Source organism: Sinohyriopsis cumingii, unplaced genomic scaffold (genome assembly GCF_028554795.1).
Source record: "Sinohyriopsis cumingii isolate HCF-2022 unplaced genomic scaffold, ASM2855479v2 utg000379l, whole genome shotgun sequence".
Classification (NCBI taxonomy): Eukaryota; Metazoa; Mollusca; class Bivalvia; order Unionida; family Unionidae; genus Sinohyriopsis; species Sinohyriopsis cumingii.
In genome coordinates this window covers 106,961-126,211 of record NW_028315894.1, presented here as the reverse complement: position 1 = coordinate 126,211, position 19,251 = coordinate 106,961, and the positions used below count along the sequence as shown (strand labels likewise).

At 33.8% G+C, this 19,251-nt stretch overlaps 1 protein-coding gene across 3 annotated transcripts in view; it reads left to right on the top strand.

Moving 5' to 3' along the window:
* The window catches only part of LOC149774194 (uncharacterized), a 53,497-nt gene extending 35,804 nt beyond the window's left edge, over window positions 1-17,693 (top strand). For all 3 annotated transcript variants that reach the window (XM_089945682.1, XM_089945683.1, XM_089945681.1), the window contains 3 exons: window positions 1,064-1,225; window positions 7,507-7,617; window positions 11,839-17,693. In XM_089945682.1, coding sequence (XP_089801808.1) covers window positions 1,064-1,225; window positions 7,507-7,595 — 251 coding nt within the window. In that variant the 3' untranslated portion in view covers window positions 7,596-7,617; window positions 11,839-17,693. The remainder of the gene's footprint in view (window positions 1-1,063; window positions 1,226-7,506; window positions 7,618-11,838) is intronic.
* The last annotated feature ends 1,558 nt before the right edge of the window (window positions 17,694-19,251 follow it).

Genomic DNA, 19,251 nt, shown 5'->3' with positions numbered 1-19,251 from the left:
ACTTGACGCATTACACTTAATACATGTGATAATAGGATTGAGATTTTTTTTAAAGATTTGACATTTTTCCACATTATTATTCATTTCATCAAAACACTGAAGTCAGATAAATTATGAGCAGTTACCAAACATAAACTGTTAATGATGGAACCAATGCACCAAGTCAGATGGATTTGTGTTTGGTAACACACCTTCCCCTCGCTGAAAATGACATCATCTTCTCATGCTGAAATTTTATAACAGTGTTTACAACGGTCACTCTTTATTTCTGAAAAACATCCGCTGAAGCCAAGTCTTTGTTAGGGAGAGACCATTTAAGTTTCCAAAGGGTTATATTCATGCATTTGAAACAAATTTATCTTTTAATGAAATACTCCAATCGGAAAGAGCAATAAATTAAATGACCAGTCCCCATATGATATAAATGCAGTCAGTAACTGTATACATGTATATGCAGCCTCTTCATATACAGTAAACCATGCCCTTTTGATAGAGACTATGTCCAGTGAGTGGTAGTCATCCTCAATGACTGCAGAAAGGTGGTGTGCAGAGCCATTCTTCGCAAACCACTGCAGCAACTCCATCAGGGCGCATTGGGAGATGGTGGATGTTTTTTTCTTAATCCTCTCCTCTCACTCTCCACCCCCACCTTAATGGTTAGGGTTCCAAAATATACATGAGCAGTACTGTAGACTTTTCAGAGGCTTTGAAGAAGCAGATTGATATAAAGTCATTAAATGCATGTCTTGAATTAGGTATGCCTATACCTTATAATATTGTTGTTGTTCATCAGCTCCTACTGGCATTATCTCACCTGATTCCCCCTCCCTCCAAGGTAGTTGTGGGGGACCTTCTCTTAAGAAAATTCCGGACAAAATCTATGTATATTTCCTCAATGTATTATTTGATGAAATAAATTTATCAATAATTCTGAGAAAGTTACCAATTTGTCTTTTGAGTCTAATCTTTAGAGGTATTTATTATCTTACAAATTTAGATGCCACTTACTTCACACTTTAAATAAATAATATCCAGCTATTTCAGATTGTATTGTATTTTTCAGTTCCAACTGGAAACACAGAATTGGGCATTATACTCCATGATCTTCATGTGAACAAGACCATCATACTTTTTGTCCTCGTGATAAACTGTATGATGTTTATAGTGGCAATTTTATTTAATTTGATGCATGTACACAGTGGTCATTGTCGGAAGAGAGACAAAAGTAAGCAAAATATTTCATCTGTCATGTAGTGTGCAATATTAAATTGTTTATGTATCATTTGAAATAGTATCAGAATGCAGCATGTATGATGCGTACTTCACAAACACATCCACACACGCATCCTGGGTGATGCAGAAGCAAATAAACAAATAAAGATTGAAAAAGAAGAGCATCAATGATGATGTGAAAGAATCAATGATGACCGTAACTGATATGCTATTGAATTTACATTTTTTTTCCTATATGCAATGTTTCAGCAAGGATTCACCCTTGTGGGATTCCAGCAAAATAGACACCATGTTCCGCAAAAAAAAGTTTTTTTCCATGTGCTTAAAGTGGTGCAAACAAAATGGACATGACATATTTGTTGTCTTTAATTTTATACAGTTGCGCCAATCCTAATTTCTCAGCGATTCTTTAATGAAAATGAACAAATTCCATCAAGTAATCTTTTCCAATTGCATCTATGCTCAGCCTATTTTCCCCATTCACCGAAATATATATTAAACTATAGATCATACGGAAATAATTATGTGCTCGATATATCCCGTATTATTTCATGCTGAGAATTTGATCAGTTCCCTATCTGGATGGTATGCCAATGTTGCTCTGGATTCACTTAAAAGCTGACGCATTGCAAAGACCATTGACCATAATGTTTGATGGGATTATAATAATTTTCCTGTGCTGTGATTTATTTGGTCTTTCATGCAAATAACAGGTAAAATGGACCATGTAAATGATTTAACATTATTATGATCACACCACTGGACACTTTTTCAAATAAACAGGGCCCCGTCTCTTTTCAATCCTGGCTGAAACACTGATATATGAACCAGTACATAGACCTATTCACCTTTTTCTATATATATATATTTAAAGTAGTAAGCCATTCACAATGATATTTTCGATTGTGCAGTCACAAATGATGCCATCACCCTCACAAGTGTGTAACTTCACAAGATTTCACACACTCCTGTGACCTAGATAGGAATTATGGTGACCTCGTGTACATCAATGGATGAATGACCATATGTACAAGAGGTAAAATTTGTCCTCAACCTCATTGAAGGTGCTTTGATTACCTGTTATGAGGTCTGTGTGACCTATTTAGAGAAAGGGAATGCTGAAATTGTTTAGAATATAGGATAACATACTTGCAGGATAGATGAAAAACAGTATTTAAAAACAGACTCAAAATGAAAAGTGAAATACACATCCTATAGGAAAGGTTTGATTTGATTTTATGATTGATTATATATTCAGTTTCAACTTAGACCTGTTGTTGTCATGGGAAGTCATGCATAAATGTGACACTTGTGCTCATTTCAAAGTTTTAGTACATGTTCCTGGTGACGTAAATGAATAGGGTAAGGGATGAATCGATGGTGTTAAGGTCAAAGCTGTATTTTTATTGATTGTAAATCATTTGCTGAAAACACAGTCAGTTCATCTCTGCATGATCAAAGTTTATATATGTTTATGGTATTCTTAATAAATGTTCTCCAGCATGCCTTTGCTGATGAAACATGTAAATTTGCTGGCAGTGTTCAATATTATGAGTGAGTAATCCACTGTTGCAGAAATTTAACTTTGAGTTCTTGATTATGCTTTAGAAATAAAGTAATCATAAAAACAGTGAGATCAATGAATGTGTAGACAAAAGTGTATGATATATATTTTATATCCTTTATTATGCATTTATTAAGTACTATAATTGTTTTTAAAAACTGAAAATCAGATATCTCAAGTTGGTATCTGGCCCTGTTTGAATTTAATATTGTTAGACGATAAGGTTTTTTTGTAGTTTGTTAAAATGTAATGCAGTAGTATGTCTTTTAATTGCCTTGATTGCAAACCATAGATGAAATCAGAGTATTGATTTTTCCAGTTAGCACCAGATTCAAATTCATTGGCATATAGGATGATTTCTTGGAAACTAGATTACAGTCACTAATTTTTATAGGCACATTTATATAAGACATCTCACTGCAACCAGAATGTCAAATTGTTTATCATAAGCCTTCATCCTAAAGTGTTTAAACACTTGCTTGAGAAGTTTTCTTTAAGGATGAATAAAATCATGTGAAACATGCAACATAAAAGTAGTTGTTTCCACTCACATCATTTACTTTGTGCAGACTCAGAATTTTAATCACATTGTTGGTATTTTGTCTTGTATTATTAAAGCATAAATAAATTTGCTGTTTATGAAACTGTTGATTATATTGATAAAGCTTTTTAAAAAATTCCCAAGCTATGACCACTGTTCAGATCAAGTTATAAAGGCCTCCTGCAGTTAGACTCAGTGTATCCCCAAGGGTGCAAGTTTGAGAGTCAAAAACCCCTTTGTTGTCAAAACTGGCAGTCAGTCTGAGTAAAAAACCAACTTTGGTACCAAAACTGGGGGTCAAATTAAAAATGTGGGGGTCTATGATTCACAAATGGGGCTAAACAGAAACACTGAGACTTAACATGACTGTCGACATGGACAATATACTATCAATCAACCCACCTGACTCTGCAATGTCTGACTTTTCTGGGTTCAGTATTAATGGCACAGGTACTAACATGGAAATAGCTTCCATAAAATAGAACAAAGAATGCATCCAAAGTCAAGTCAATTATTGACAAACGACAAAGGCACTTGTAAGGGCAGATAATTCTTTGAGACATAATGTTGTGGATGGTCTGTTAATTACCAACATTGGCTTAGTCCATACTTTGCTGAATAAATTGAATCCTATAAATACCTATAAAATTTTGTGCATTAATGGTTCTTAAAATTGATAACACATGCAATATGCAGACTTTTGCAGATTAAAACTTGTGACATGGAAATTATGATAGAATTCCAGTCAGGATTTGAGCTTGGTGAAGAAAATATTAATTGCTGCGCCTGGGACGTTTTGTTTAAAATCCAGCACACCCAGTGGAGTTGCCTCAAATATAGATCAGAAGAAACCTGTTTGATACAGATTGTACTGGAGCTGTTTGAGTTATACAGCACTAGAGATAATCATTATAGTTTAAGAAATTGAGTTTCCTCAGACCCTTCCCACCCCATTTTTGATATTTGCACATTTAGGTTTGGATGCCAGGTCAGAGTCAGTTATGTATAGAAAAATTGAAATTTACAGTGGAATGGTCACATACTGTAGCCACTTACCAGTGGGGCTAGCAAGCTTAAATGAATTCCATCTTTTCAACAGGCAATTGATTCTGACGCTACACCCCAACATAAGTTTCCAGATATCAAAACTGGGGTGAATAGGGCTTGAGGAAGCTGCAATAAACAGTTTAGATGCCGCTAACATATGCCCCCAGGAAACTTGTTTTTATCCCATAATCATCAAAAGATGCAAACAAAAGCTGACTGTCTTTCGATCTCATTGAGTATGAGCAACAGCTTAATCTGACAATTGTTTAATGAACACCTATTTTCATGCCCAATTATACCAAATGCCCTACAAAAAAGCTCATCCGTGTGTTTCACCATTAAATATAAGGTGTCTGTTAGTAATTTTGTTTAGGAGCCCATTTCTACTAATAATTAGATAACAATGTTTGCATGTGTAGGAGAGCGAAAGAGAGAGATAAATGAGTGCATTATCACGGTTGTAGTTATCTAAACTAAATACGTCCATCTTGATAGGATACTGCTACTGCCAATAAAAGTTCATGTGAAGTTTGAGAGCTGAACTTGACTTCAGAGGTCACCTGTCTAAAAAAGCCTCTTTTGCCTTTTTCCATGGGTATCTGCTGTAGACAGGTTTGACTATACAGAGTAGACAGACAGAGAGAGAAATATAACATAGTCAAAGTTTAAATGAAATGGAGCCCTAATATTAACCCATACCAGCGGACAAATACCTGACCCTAGCATACAGCCAAACTAGGCGAACCACAGGAAAAAGTTCCAACAAAAGTCAGCGTTGACATACTGTTTGAAGTTCAGCTTCTTCCCATGTAGAGTAGAGACTTGGAACAAATTACCATCACTAATTGCAGATGCTCCTAACTTAGTTTCTCACAAGCAGGGGCTTTCTAAAATCACATTCTAATGAACTAGTTTGGTACAAGTAAGACCTAGTGATTGTCAGGGCTATGCCAGTTGAGGTTCTTTATCTCATCACTGCTATGGTAGCTTGATTGGTCTGAGTATGAAGGGACAAAAACGTACACTGACACTCTCTTACTTCTGTCTTTCCTATCATTGCTCTTCTGTCTGCCCTATAGCTACCATCTTTACCTTATCTTTGACCATGCACCACCTGTTGATTAATGTATAGCCAAGTGTGTCTCCGTCAGCATATTTATAGATAGATATATTAAACAAAAAGCATATGCTGCTGGCAAAAACTGTGACATTAGAGCTGCAGTTATGCCCATAGTCAAATTTGATTGACTTGTAAAAACATAAATGTTGCAACTTAATTGTAAAAGAGTGTAACCTAGACTGTGAAATCAGCACACCTCTATGTCCATCTTGTTTTTGCTATGATGGCTCAAGAAATAGATGCATTATGGGACTTTGTTCTAATGAGATGATTATGTATATGGTGCAAAATATGTTCTTTGGCCAATCCTATGGGGCAAATACTCCAATTTGCAATGCTTGATTTTCTCTTAGACTTTGCTTTGGATCATTGGTGTAGTATCTCATCCTCTCTGAAGTAAACGTTTGAAGATAACTGCCAGTTTCCTGTCATATCATACTTGTGACTTATATAATGGACAGACAAATTTGATGTTCAAGTTTCTTAAGATGTCTGGAGAATAACATTACAATTATTACAAGAATCTATTACAACTGCATCATGAATAAAAGCTGCATCACTAGCTACATCAATATGTTTAAATGTACTGTATAAAATGGATCTATATATCATGTATTTATAATCCATTATGTAACAGCTTTCAATATTACATTAGGATTTTTCAAATATTTTGGTGTGAGATATTTTCTTATGATTTAAAAAACAAAAATGGTGACCATTTCCAATCAGCAAAAAATACAATGATAAATGATTTCAGGTTCCATGAAATTAGTACTAAAGTTTTCTGGATTTGATATAGTGTGAAAATGTATCATTTTACGAAATATCACTGTTATGGCAATTCATTCACAGAAAGAAATGAAACCAACACATTTTGTAAAACTTAACAAATAATTTAATGTTCAAAGTTATAAAATGAAAATTTAAGAGGAACTTGCAATTTTTATGAATTAAATCCAAATAATCCTAAAAAGTTCTACGCAAGTGCAAAATAATTGAAATTTCCAAATGAATTCCAGATCCTTGAATGTTCTTGTCTAACAAAATTCCTCATGTACCAAAATGACATTGTCCAGATCTCCTTTGAATAAATTCACAATTGTCCCAGAATAATATTTTAGGCCAGTGTGCACTTTGTAATTCCAGTGAATAATCCAAACAAATATCTCCTCTCAAATTATATCCAAATGCAGCATTAAACACATCTACAAAATGATTTTAACGCAAGAAAATGTTAAATAAGAATCTGAAATGGGAATGAAATAATTGCTTAGTTCTCTTCTTATAGTTAGATACCAAATGAGGCCATCAGTGGCCATATTTGTTATATGCTGGCAAGTTTTTAACTTTTGGCACATAGATTGCATGGGAGCTACAAGTGCGTGTTTTTACAATCCTTAATAATAATATTTTTAATAAAACTTAATGAGTTTAGGGTTATTTCCTATTGGGTCAGTTAGGTAGGTTCTTGTACAATGTGGGATACTGCAAAATGTCATGTAGTGAGTAGAAGAAAATCGCATTTTAGGCCCATATGTATGAACATAGATGTTTCCTGATAAGGTCACTAGCATACGATCTTCTTCCCATTTTACCTAGGCAGTGGGTGACCTGGCAGTTTCTCTATCTGACCATCAAAATTGACCATTTTGAACAAGGTACACTGAGGCAAAATCATCTTATAAATGATGCATATAGATACTAACAGAAAACCTGATTTTAATTCTATTTATGTATGTTTTATAATAGTATCTTGAGATTCAGTGAATGTATTCCAACTTCCAAACATCATATACAATCGGTAAGGCGTCCAGCATGACAAAATTATGGCTGCTGATGACATCAGTTTGGATTTATCTATTGTTCTTAAAATTCTGCAGTACAGTCTCTCTTTAGTCTCATTTGCTTTTGTTTGGTTTTGTTTTGTTATTTGTAGAGTTAAAAAAAAGAACTGACAAGGTTTATGTATTGGATATTAATCAGGACATACATTCATTGCAGGTCAAGACACCCAGCAAGAGAGGTTAAGCCCTGAAATGATGGAGTTGAACATACCTGTGAGGACTAGTGCTGGAGAAGTAAAAGAGTAGGATGTTTTAACATCATGAATTAGTAAGAAAAATATCACATTCATGGAAAGATAATTTTTAGCTGGAATACTCTCTTAAAATGGGCATTTGTTCGTAAATGAAAAATGTTTTCACTCATTTATTCATTAAAAAACAAAATAATGTTTTTGTTTTCTACCTATGAACTGCTAGGTGCTTTACTAACCCCTCATCTTGTCTGCTAAAAGCATCAAAATCAACATTTCATAGGCATGATGCACGTTGTGCAAGGCTGGTGGGTTTACCGCAAAATTTTTCTTATGTTCCCCAAATTTTGATTCTAGGCACACTTTTTGTCAGCAAAAACGATTGAAAAATATGCCCATAACATTGCTATAGTGACTGACCATCAATGTCTGGTACGCTAAATGTGATAAATCCTGGAGGATGACAATGAATATCCATTTCAAAGCAATATATATGGCAATGAAACAGTCAAGACTTGTGGTAGGTGACTGAATTGCATTGTAAAACCCTTGGTGTCCATTCTTTGTAACTTATTTTCAAGGTTCAGGTCACACCTATGGCAAGGAAGACTTCATTCTTTCAGAGGATGAATTAATGATAAAAGACACATTTGTTAGAAATACACACTTACATACTAGCATTTAAGCCCACTCGCATATAAGCCAACTCTCCCCCCCCAAAAAAAAAACTGAACAGGTATAAACACTAAAATGTGTATGACCCGCTGACCAACAACTCTGAGACGTATCAAGTTGCACAAGGTAAGTTCTAAATGCATTTATTTAGGCAAAGTTATATTTTTTAAAAATTACATGTATACTTATCTTGAGGTTAGCATGCATGGTTATTAAAAAGAGATGGTATAAACTTGTTTGAAAAGTAATTTATTTAAGTTTCTGTTTTCTTATTGTTTCTGCCTAATTTTGATTTGTGTATAATTTTATCGAATGATGACAAGAATTTTGCATTGTGAGCTGCTGTAATACTACCTCTCACTTTTGACTCGATAATTGTTTGTTTATGCATTATTGCATAGGAAATTATACATCAGTGCACCAATAATTATGTTTTTACTTTGATTTGAAATTGTAAATACCTAACTTATTAAAATGTAATCCCAGGATGACAACAAACAAAAACAATACTGTTCTATGCTAATACCGTAAAAGCTGAGTTATAGTTTGATGTAAGCGACCATGCCTGTAAACATTCACGCCGGAGGAAAAAACCTCCAGATTTTTGAGGTCGCTCCATGCCTACCTTCTTTTTATATAATATCTTCCGATTTATCTGAGAACTCCCGATTATTACATTATGTCTTCGATTTTCATTTCTTCTAAACAAGAAAAGTCCCAATTTCTGTTGTATCACCTGTGAGTTATTGTTGTGACTAAATAATTACTTTTCTAAAAAGAATTCGCTTTTTCACTAAATAGAATGTTAAGTTTAAACATTATTCACATAAATTAATGATTTTCTTTTGCCTCTACAATAATAAAAAAAACAAAAAATAAACCAGAACAAAAAAGTAAACTATGGCAATAAAATTGTCCACAATTAATTTCGGTCCCAAGAATGATCACTACGAATGCTGTAACTTCATATCCTATAGCGCTATTCCCACGAAAGAAACTTAAACGAGTGAACACCTGGCATTTTTATACTGTATAGACCAGTGATAATTACCATCATTAAAAATAATAAAAGAAGGAATGAAAATATATACCGTGCAGCAAATGTGTCTTCAGAAAACTAATTCAGAATGCATGTTTTATAATAATCATTACTAAATGCTTTACGAGTTTACACTAAGGGAATATAGTTGGATATACAAAGAAGGGAAAATAGTTGCTACATGTACAGTACCATGAGGCTAGCTATTTTGGTATGCCTTTGCCCCCATTTTACAAAACTATGGTAATAGTGCTAATTTTAAGGAAAAAAAGGCAACTACACATCAATGTACTTGTACAGTTACCGGTCAAAATTCCCTGTTATCACAAGCCAGTTTCAAGGTTTTAATGATTAACTGGCCTGAATTTCTGTCGCAAAGCATAGGAAATGCCCAAACATCAAGCTTTCCATTGTTTGGAAAGTTATGATGTTTGTTCAGCTAAAACAAAACTAAAATTGATTGATGTTGATCTTTGTTGAACTATATGAGATTTTTAGCCTTTATTATTACCACTCTTTCACGAACATGTAAATTAAGATGGTTATGTGGACTGTACAATTAAACGTGCATATCTTTTTAAAAATATTACCTCAGTTTGTATTATCGCTTATATCATTGAAAATGAGTAACTCATGAGCACGTGATTCAACGTAAATGAAACAGCTATTAAAGACTAGCTAAAATGTTAGCTGGGTCGAAACAATGAATAAAGCAAAATCTGCATTTAATATGTTTGGGAATAAGTAAGGATTTAAGTGACGCTATGCATGCTTTGCACTGTATAAGTACTGTTCATTATAGTTCAGCATGGTCTCCCTGGTAAACTCAACCGCCCTGCGAATTATGAAGTCTGTATTTGCCTTATATTAACTTCGTGTTGGAGAAATCAGAAATTAAGCACATGCAAAATAATAACAAAATCAATCATAGTACTGTGTAACAATTTAATAATTGTCGGGTCACCCAATTTTTTTTTTTTTTTTAAATTATTGCTTTATGTCCCAAGATTTACAGCCATTATAGTAGTCAACTAGTCAGTAGTCAAGTTTAGACATTGGCCCGCGGATAAGCCGACCCCTCCTCCCCGTTCCAGGCCTTTATTTTTTCCTAAATTATTCAACTTATGCGTGAATATATACGGTAGCTAACTTCAAGTTTGCCAAATTTTTATACATATTGTTTTTACGAGTTGCTTGACAACATGGTAAAATGTTGATATCAATCATCCAGGGGAAGTATGACAAAGTTATGGTGGAAAAACTACTAAAAGCAAGTAAAATTATCTCCCTTTTTCTAGCAGTTCTAGTGCATTAAATGCTACAATTTCCCCTTGTCCCTGGAAATAATGTATCCCCAAATTTGGAGCATGAGGGAAATGGTGTCCCCTACATTTGGGATCCTAGGTGCAACACCATTTGGGTAAGTAAATGTGCGGGGCTATGGAGGCACAAAAAGAATCTTCTTTTCAAAATAGGTGTGAATTTTATTTTAATTTTATTTTTGTCTTTAGTCTTTACACATTCTTTATTAATGATTTTCTTTTGTAAAGTAATTATTTCTAATTATTATCAATAATTATTATAGGTATACATTTTTTGGAAAGGTCTCTTTCTTCAGTGTTGGAAAATTTTCAACTATCTATCTTGCTTTTGCTTTTAACATAATACATTTGATTATTTCTTCTCAGTAACTTTTTCAATCTAAAATTTGAAGTGATGGTTTCATAATATTTTTTAAAGTGGTTGCTCATTAAGATTCTGAAGTCTTTTGCTACTATGGATTTGCTGATTACAACTGGTTTCATGATTCTGTCTTGATAAACAAAATATGTTTTGTTAGGTGGCACTTTCTTTTTTAAGACTTTTCCCTAAACAAATGATAATTAGTGGCAAAATAATCAGTGTTTTAATTTTCATATGAATAAAGTTTAGTATTTTTTTTTTAATTTTTGTAAATGAATAATAGGATTTTCCTCCACAAATCATACATCAATCTATGAACATTGATTTTTATTTTTTATTTCAGTGTTACATGCGATTGTAGAGCTTGTTTTGATAAAATGACTTGCTAGGGCATATTTTTTTTATAAGCTTATGATTTACCCATGCCAGTAATGGACTGTTCTTAAAGCAGATGTTCAGTTTAAATATTTTTATAGATCACCTATTTGCCTATTTAGCCAAGTTTTATTTATTTTGTGTCTTCTTTTAACGACATCATGCATAAACCTGTTTGTCATTTTGTTCCTTGTTAATTTATTGTACATATTAGGTAAAATATAATATGATTAACATAACTCCACCTTCTGTTTTAATTGTTATTCATATTCATTTTCTGCATATATTTTAATTGTCATAATATGAAAAAATATTTAGCATAGAATAAAGGCATGGAATTTTTTTCATGAAGACGTCTGATGAGCATGAGTGGAAACTGACCAGTATAAAATAAAAGTATTGGCAGGGTGTCATCAGCACGATTGGAGACTGACTGGCATCTGTTTCTTGTTTGATAAAGGAAAAATATTAAATGCACTATTGCCTAACTGTTCATCAGTTATAAGGCTTTCTTTTTATATTGCAGATAATAGTTCCCAGACACCTTGGAAACTAGCTGAAGAATGTGGGAAGAACAATATCTGCATGTTGAGTATTATTTGTCTAGTATCTCGAAACATTTTATCCAGACTACCTTCATCCTTGAGCCCTAAAAGCAAGATTCCAGTCCAGCAGGCAGTTTCCGATGAGACTGAGTCCATTATTAATGCGTGTGTGTGTGATCTGGATTTTTAATGTAGCTTTAACAATTTTTCAGTCATATCACTATGATATCTGCAGTGTGGCAGTATAGTGATGTCTAGCACTGGGACATCATGCCGCAGACATGTAGCATGATGTCCCATCCAGTCACATTATCAGACCTGCCAACTCTTACAATTTTGCTGTAAGTCTTACAAAATTTACCCTTAAAATACGGACTTACGGCATACAAGCAAAATTTACGAAAAAATGATCATTGCCAAAAATTCCGAAAAATTTGTTCATCTGTGTTTGAATTGGATCCAGGTTTCATATTAGAAGTAGTGAAATTGGTCAGGGAACCAGACTGAATATACAGCAGCACATCAGGTACTTGAATCTGCACATATTTGTTCATACGAAGCAACTACATAAGCAAACTGTTGATCATAGATTTTTTTTAAATTGCGTCCAGCAAACGATCCATCTATAAGACAAAAGGGGAAATAAACCTCTTGAAAAGTGTTAATAATTAGCACAGAAAAATAAAATGGAGTATTCTGATTCTTGTGAATAAAAGCTGGAAGGGACACATTCATGTTTATTAGACATCATATGCGAATTTGAGTATGACACATGGCAGGAAATATGATTGTTGTTGTCATGTGAAATGGAAAAATGAATTTCCAATAATGATGACTTAGTGATGTAGATGCAGACAAAGAACTTGTAAATTTCGAGTATGAGAAATGGCAGCTACAGTTGGTCACGTGGCTTCACTGACTTGATGGTGAACGAATTCTCTCAAGATTTTAAAGCACATAAAAGAATTCTTCCATGAAAAATAATTACACAGCTATAACGATTGGACTTTACTCTTAAATTTTTCCATACATAATACATGTGTACCAAAAATGTAAAATGGCTAAAATTGCTGTTAGATGTAATATACACTGCACTGCTTAACAGTTAACAGGCAGGCCTATGTGTATGGAGTTGAATAGGTAACAGGTTTTCTATTTATGGTGCACTGCACAGGGTAACTTTGCTACATGTGTATCGAAGAGCTAAACAGCCATACACTCTTTTTAGAGTCTGTGTAAGACACTTTGACAACAAAAAGGGCAAAGTTTGAGTGCTCTTCTTTCATTACCAGAATTAACAGTAGATTCCACTGGGGAAAACATTTTTTTATTTGCTTGATAATGTTTGAATAAACATTTCTGAGAGATTGTTAAGTATTGTTAACAAAAATAAAACTGAATTCAAATCCAGGCTCAGTAACCCAGCACTTAATGCTCTACTAGTGTGCAAAACATTCATAGTCTCAGCTGGTACAAAGTGTTTTTAAATTCAATACGAGATCTATTGCTTTTTAAAGTTCAAAGTGTTATATAAGAAAACTTGAAGCAGTAATTGATGTTAAAAGTCCTGAGGGATAAAAAAATCATTTTGTACACATGCTTATTGAATTTTTATCATGTTATATGTGAATTACTTTTTTTCTGCTCGGATTACTCTTTTTGTCCACTTGGATTACACTTTTTCTTCGCCATTACTCTGGGTGATTTTAACTTTTGAGTTGTGTTAAAATTCGGCATCATTACTTCATTGTGACAATTTTCAGTCATTGCTTCTTTCTCCTATACTTTTTAGAAAGACTGGTCCCTTTGTTGGTTGATGGTGACTTAGCTGGGTCCAATCCTCAACCTGGAGAGGTTGGTTCTTATTCCTTCTCAGAACTTTATGTATGCAGTGATGAATTTCCTCACCAGTCAAGTGGTGAGTTCAGGTTCCTCCATACAAGATTTCTCAGATTTTCTGCCTCAGAGTGGGTATTTAGGCTAAGACATCATTGTCTGCTGACCTTTTCTTCTTTTTCTTGGGAACTTTAAATGCAGCTGCAGAAATAATTCTCATAGAGAGGCTTCATTTGCATCCTTTGCAGTTTGTGCTTCTAGCAAACTGGGACAGCACAAGGATTTGTCTGCTCAGATTCCCCATGGTCCCATTTTTCAAGTTGGTGGGTAGACCAAGATCAGTTTCTTACTGGAATCCCAATTCACACCCAGGAATCCCACTCCTTTATGCACACAGATGCACCAGATTTGGGATGGCGTACTTAGCTAAACCTTCAAGGACTGTGTTCTCTGGAAAATAAACCCTTTATATCAAGAATCTAGAAAACACAGGCAATGTTTTAGATCTGTAGGGATATGTCAGCCTCATAAGACATTGCACTATAACCACCCCAGCCAGCATGTCAGCCACAGCATATCTCAGATGTCAGTAAGGTATTCGTGTTCCTTCTCTTTGCAATTGAAGTCTAGAACCTCATTTCTTGTCATTTTCAGAGGAATTACTCATTGTCTACTACATTGTGGGCAGGAGCCATTTGGTCCTTACGAGATTGTAGCTGAGTTCAACTGTGGGAGAGACTAATAGTGGACTAGTTTACTGAAACTGAACAATAAGATTTCTCATTATGTCTCTGTTATGTCATCCATTTGCCATTGATCTTTAGTGCACTAGAGTAAAGACATTTACTCTTTGGGTTTGCTTCTAATATCACTCGTGTCCATGCCTTGTACCAGCTACACAAAACTGCAGCAAGTATTTGGACAGTTTCATTTCCAGTTTATTTTGCGATCATAATCCTCTATGTGACTGGTCAATCCAGATATGTTAGTATTCTTCAGGGAATACTTCACTGTTAAAGCTGTTTTGCATTTCCTTTCTTGTCTGTTACCAAGGGGTGAAGGGGATGATTTATAATATTAGTACTATTGTTCTTTGCATAAGAGATTGGAATAGCATTTTTTCAAGTTACATGGTACCTCATCTTTCACCAATATTGTGTTCAGTTCATTTTATGATTGTTTCACGTCATATTTCCTCAAAAATCTCATTACATATATTTATATTTACATAATACCACATGTGTTCATGCCATGTACCAGCTACATACAACTGCAGCATGTACTGGGGCAGTTTAATTTCCAGTTTATTTTGTGATCATCATCTCTTGTAACTGGTCAATCCAGATATGTTAGTATTCTTCTGGGAATACATGTGAAAGCTGTTTTGCATTTCTTTTCTTGTCTGTTTCGTAGGAGTGAAGGGGATGATTTATAATATATGTATTCTTGTTCTTGAATAAGAGATTGGATTAGCCTTTTAACATTTTATAAAGTTACATGGTACTTCACCATTCACAAAAATTGCGTTTATTTCATTTTTTGATTGTTTCATGCCATCTTTGCTCAAAAATCTCATTACATATATTTTCCTATACAATCAGCTTACCAGTATTAAATACTATTGTTAGATTATTTATTTCTACAATTGCCAAATTTGTAAAGGTAGAACAAAGTTTCACCTTAAATTTAGACATGTTAAACTTTTTTGCAAGTTCATGTGGCTTCCCAATACCAATATGGCTGGATTCCCTGTTTATATTAAATAATGTAATGCAGTGTGTATTAATTTAAGCTTAAGATTGCATTTTAGGAGATGCTGCCAGGGTGTGTGAATGCATGATTCATACAAAATTGGTACAAACTCGTGCACTTGGAAAGTAGTGATAAGCAAGAACTCTCGCAAATTTAATTTACTGTCACACATATAAAAATATTAACTGACATCTCTTTTCAGGTAAGCAGGTGTTTACACATCAGGGTTATTCGGCTTGATATCAGTGGTTGCTAAACTTAATATTTAGCCCTGCAACAAGCATTCTGCAGTAATTTGAACATTGCATCAAGAAAGTTTTACAAGTGTACATGTAAAATACAGGCTACCTCAAACACCAAAATAGTTCATTCCCAGTGGTTCATCTTCAGATGACGATTATGTTCAACAAATACTGACTGATGATTATGATAACCAAAATGATTTTTAAAGTTACGAACTTCATCTCATATGAGCTGGGAAAGTGTTATTAAAGGTATCAGTGAGAGTTTTTGAACCCTTTGATGCTGAATACGAGTCAGATGTACATGCTAGATGGAAAAAAAAAAACAGCTAGCATGCAGGTTAACCCCTCTTTAGGTGGCATTTCAAAATTAAAGGTAGAAATGGCAGAATGCCATGGCTGATTAAAATACAATTTAAACAGTATTGTTTTACGGGGTTTTTTTCCACAATTTAGCAATACAGGATCTTGTGCTACAAAACTATATCGACCTATACAGGTTAAGATAAACTGAACAAATAAGAATCTAAAATGAAATTAAAAGGTCAAGATAATTATTTGATCAAAATATCTCTGTCACTGGCATTGATGTACTTAAAAGCCAGATAGAACATTATGAAGTAATAGCAAAGCACTGATTTAAGAAAGTGAAACATGGGCAAAACTTATGTTAGTAAAAAAAACAATATGTTTTGAGCAGAAGTATCCAAAAGACAACACCTGTGGCCTGTGGAAAATTGTACATAACAACCATAAATGACAGTTTAACAACTTGTTCAAGCTGGCTAAGCTAGTTATGTGTGTACCACTTCAGACAGCATACTGTGAAAGGGAGATCTTGGCAAAGAACAAAATTCATACACTGATTAGGCTCAGAAACAATCAACAGCTTAATGCTTATACAACTAGAAGTGACATCTTTAAAATATTTTGATGTCAATAGAGCTCTGACCGAGTAAAGCATTAAGAAAGATTGAAAGATATACAAGTGTTGAATAAATATTAATGAAATTATGGCTGTTTCCTCCTCTGACCTTATTTTTGTGAAAAGGGGAGTGGATCTCCCCTGTTTAGATAAAATCTTGGCAGCATCTCTGCAGTTTTAACTTGGTAGTTAAGCAAGTTTGTAAATATATGATTGATAGTAGAATAGATTCTTTGTGATCATGTATAGTTTTCAACATTAAAAAAATTTATATGATAGAAATAATATGCAATATTCAAAAAATACTGAATGAACTTTTGCAGAATTATTTAAATTATACTAATGGAAAGAACATCTAAACACAAGATAGTCATTCTAATTATATATGACTTGTAATTTTTAAACCAAAGGAAGGGAAGCCTTTTCATGTTTATTTCACTTTACTGTAAAGCTGATTTGTTATTGTGTTTTAAGAATACTGTATTGTTTAAACTATTTTGCATTTACTCTTGTCTATTACTACTTGGGGTGATGAGAGATGTATACTATTAATATTATGCCTTGATCAAGAGATCTGAATAAGTTTTAAAATTTTATAAAGGATGTTGTACCTAATGTTCCAGCAATATTCCGCTGAAATTATTTTATGACTTTTTTTATATCAACTTTTAAAAAAATGTGATTATACTGCTGCTTAGATTATTTATACCACTAACAATTATGTAAACGTTGAACATTTTTTTATAACATTTAACATTTAATATTTTTTTTGGTAATTTCATGTAGCTCAAAATTTTCAATATGACTGTATTTCCTGTATATGTGGAATGAAATGCAACTATGCAAAAATATTTCATGTCACAATGAGAATGAATGAATATAGTGAAATATAGTGAAAATCAATATAAGCCACGACATCGTAGCTAATCTTATAGAGTGCAGGAAGTGTAGTTTCAAACTCCTATACTAACATAGCTGCCAAGTATCTTGTTTTTCCTGTATTTTTGACTTGAATATGAGTGTACATTTTTGTGTTACAAATTGGGGGGAGGTGAAAATGTAATTAAAAAATTCCATGCAATTTTCTGGTTAAAACAAATACCTGATTCCATTCTTAGATTATATGTGTTGCATGTATATAGGGATATAGAGCTCCAAAATATCATTGGTTTATTCAAAACTGGGGCTACCATACCAGCCTTTAACCACCATATTTGATTTTGCAAAGCATTTGCGACTATAACTGTATATCATCTTCATAATATCCAACTTCTAGTCATGTTGATGAGGAAAGCAAAAGGTTCAGAATTCAGAAGACAGCAACAAGCCACTGACTAAGCTGCATAGGGTTTGGAACTAAAATTTGTTGCACGTTCCAAATACTTAACTTTTAATTACGTTTTCCAGCTTTACAATAGCAGTTTATATTTTGTTACACCTTACTGAAAACTTGTCAAACTTACGGAAAAAAATCAACTGCCTTACTGAAACAGACTCCTTAGGGTTGGTAGGTCTAATGACAATCCATGCAAAGGCTAGAAATCTCTATGTACACATTAAGGGAAAGCTTTAAGTAAGTTTTAACCTCAATGTAGTAAAGATGTATGGCCTAAGGGTGTGATTGAAAGGCGGGGTGAGACAAATTCCAACTTATGTAAAGATCTACTTATGTTAGGGTTTACGGAACGTTGATGTAAGTTGGGGAGTGCCTGTATTAAGTATATAGATAATTGAAATAATCCATTATGACTATGTTTGTGAATAAAATTAAGCCATTTAAATAATGAAATGTATTTGCTTCATTTACAAAGTCATATTTTTTTAAATACTAATAATTTGTTTTGAGATAAAGTTAAAGGATTTCAAGGCAACTGAAAACAAAACAAGCGTATTGTTTGCCTTATGTACTCTCTTTATATTGTAATAAAACAGCCAGTTTTGAACATGACTCAATTTCAGATATCAATGCTACAATAATCATGGTACTGCCAATTAAATGATTAAAGAATAGCTATTTATCTCATAATTCACTGCAAAAGCTTTTTCTATATAAAAGCTGCAAGTATTATTTTGTTTCAGTCACAATTGTATTGTTTGGTGTGGCCGAGTGGTCTAACGTGCTCTCTGTTACGGATCACTGCCATCTCACCTCTGTCTGCGTTGGTTCGAGTCTAGGATTTGGCCAATGTGGGTATGCGAGAAAGCTTGCCAGTAGCTTCTTGTGGGGTTGGTGGTTCTTCCTGGGGTTTTTTTCGGGTTCTTTCTCCACCATTAATGCTAGCTGCCATGCATAGCCTATCGTGTACTGAAAATGGCGTTAAACCCCACAACAACAAGAAGTATTGTTTGGTGTCCACTAATGTCATTTGTTGTGATTATTAAGTGTCAGACTTAACATGGTCTGAACAGTTTTCTAACCCATATCTCCTCCATATGATAATGTCTGCCTTTGCTTAGTGCTATCATTTCTTCTACGCCAAATACTACTGTAAAATCACCTTTGCATGAAATAAAATGTAAACTCGGGAGCTCTAGCTACTCTCCTGCACCAACGTAAACTTTGGTCTGCATGCATTGTTGAAACTCTTGCAATATGTTTGAAACATATTTGTCTTCAAGCATTGGGAGAAAAAGTGGGC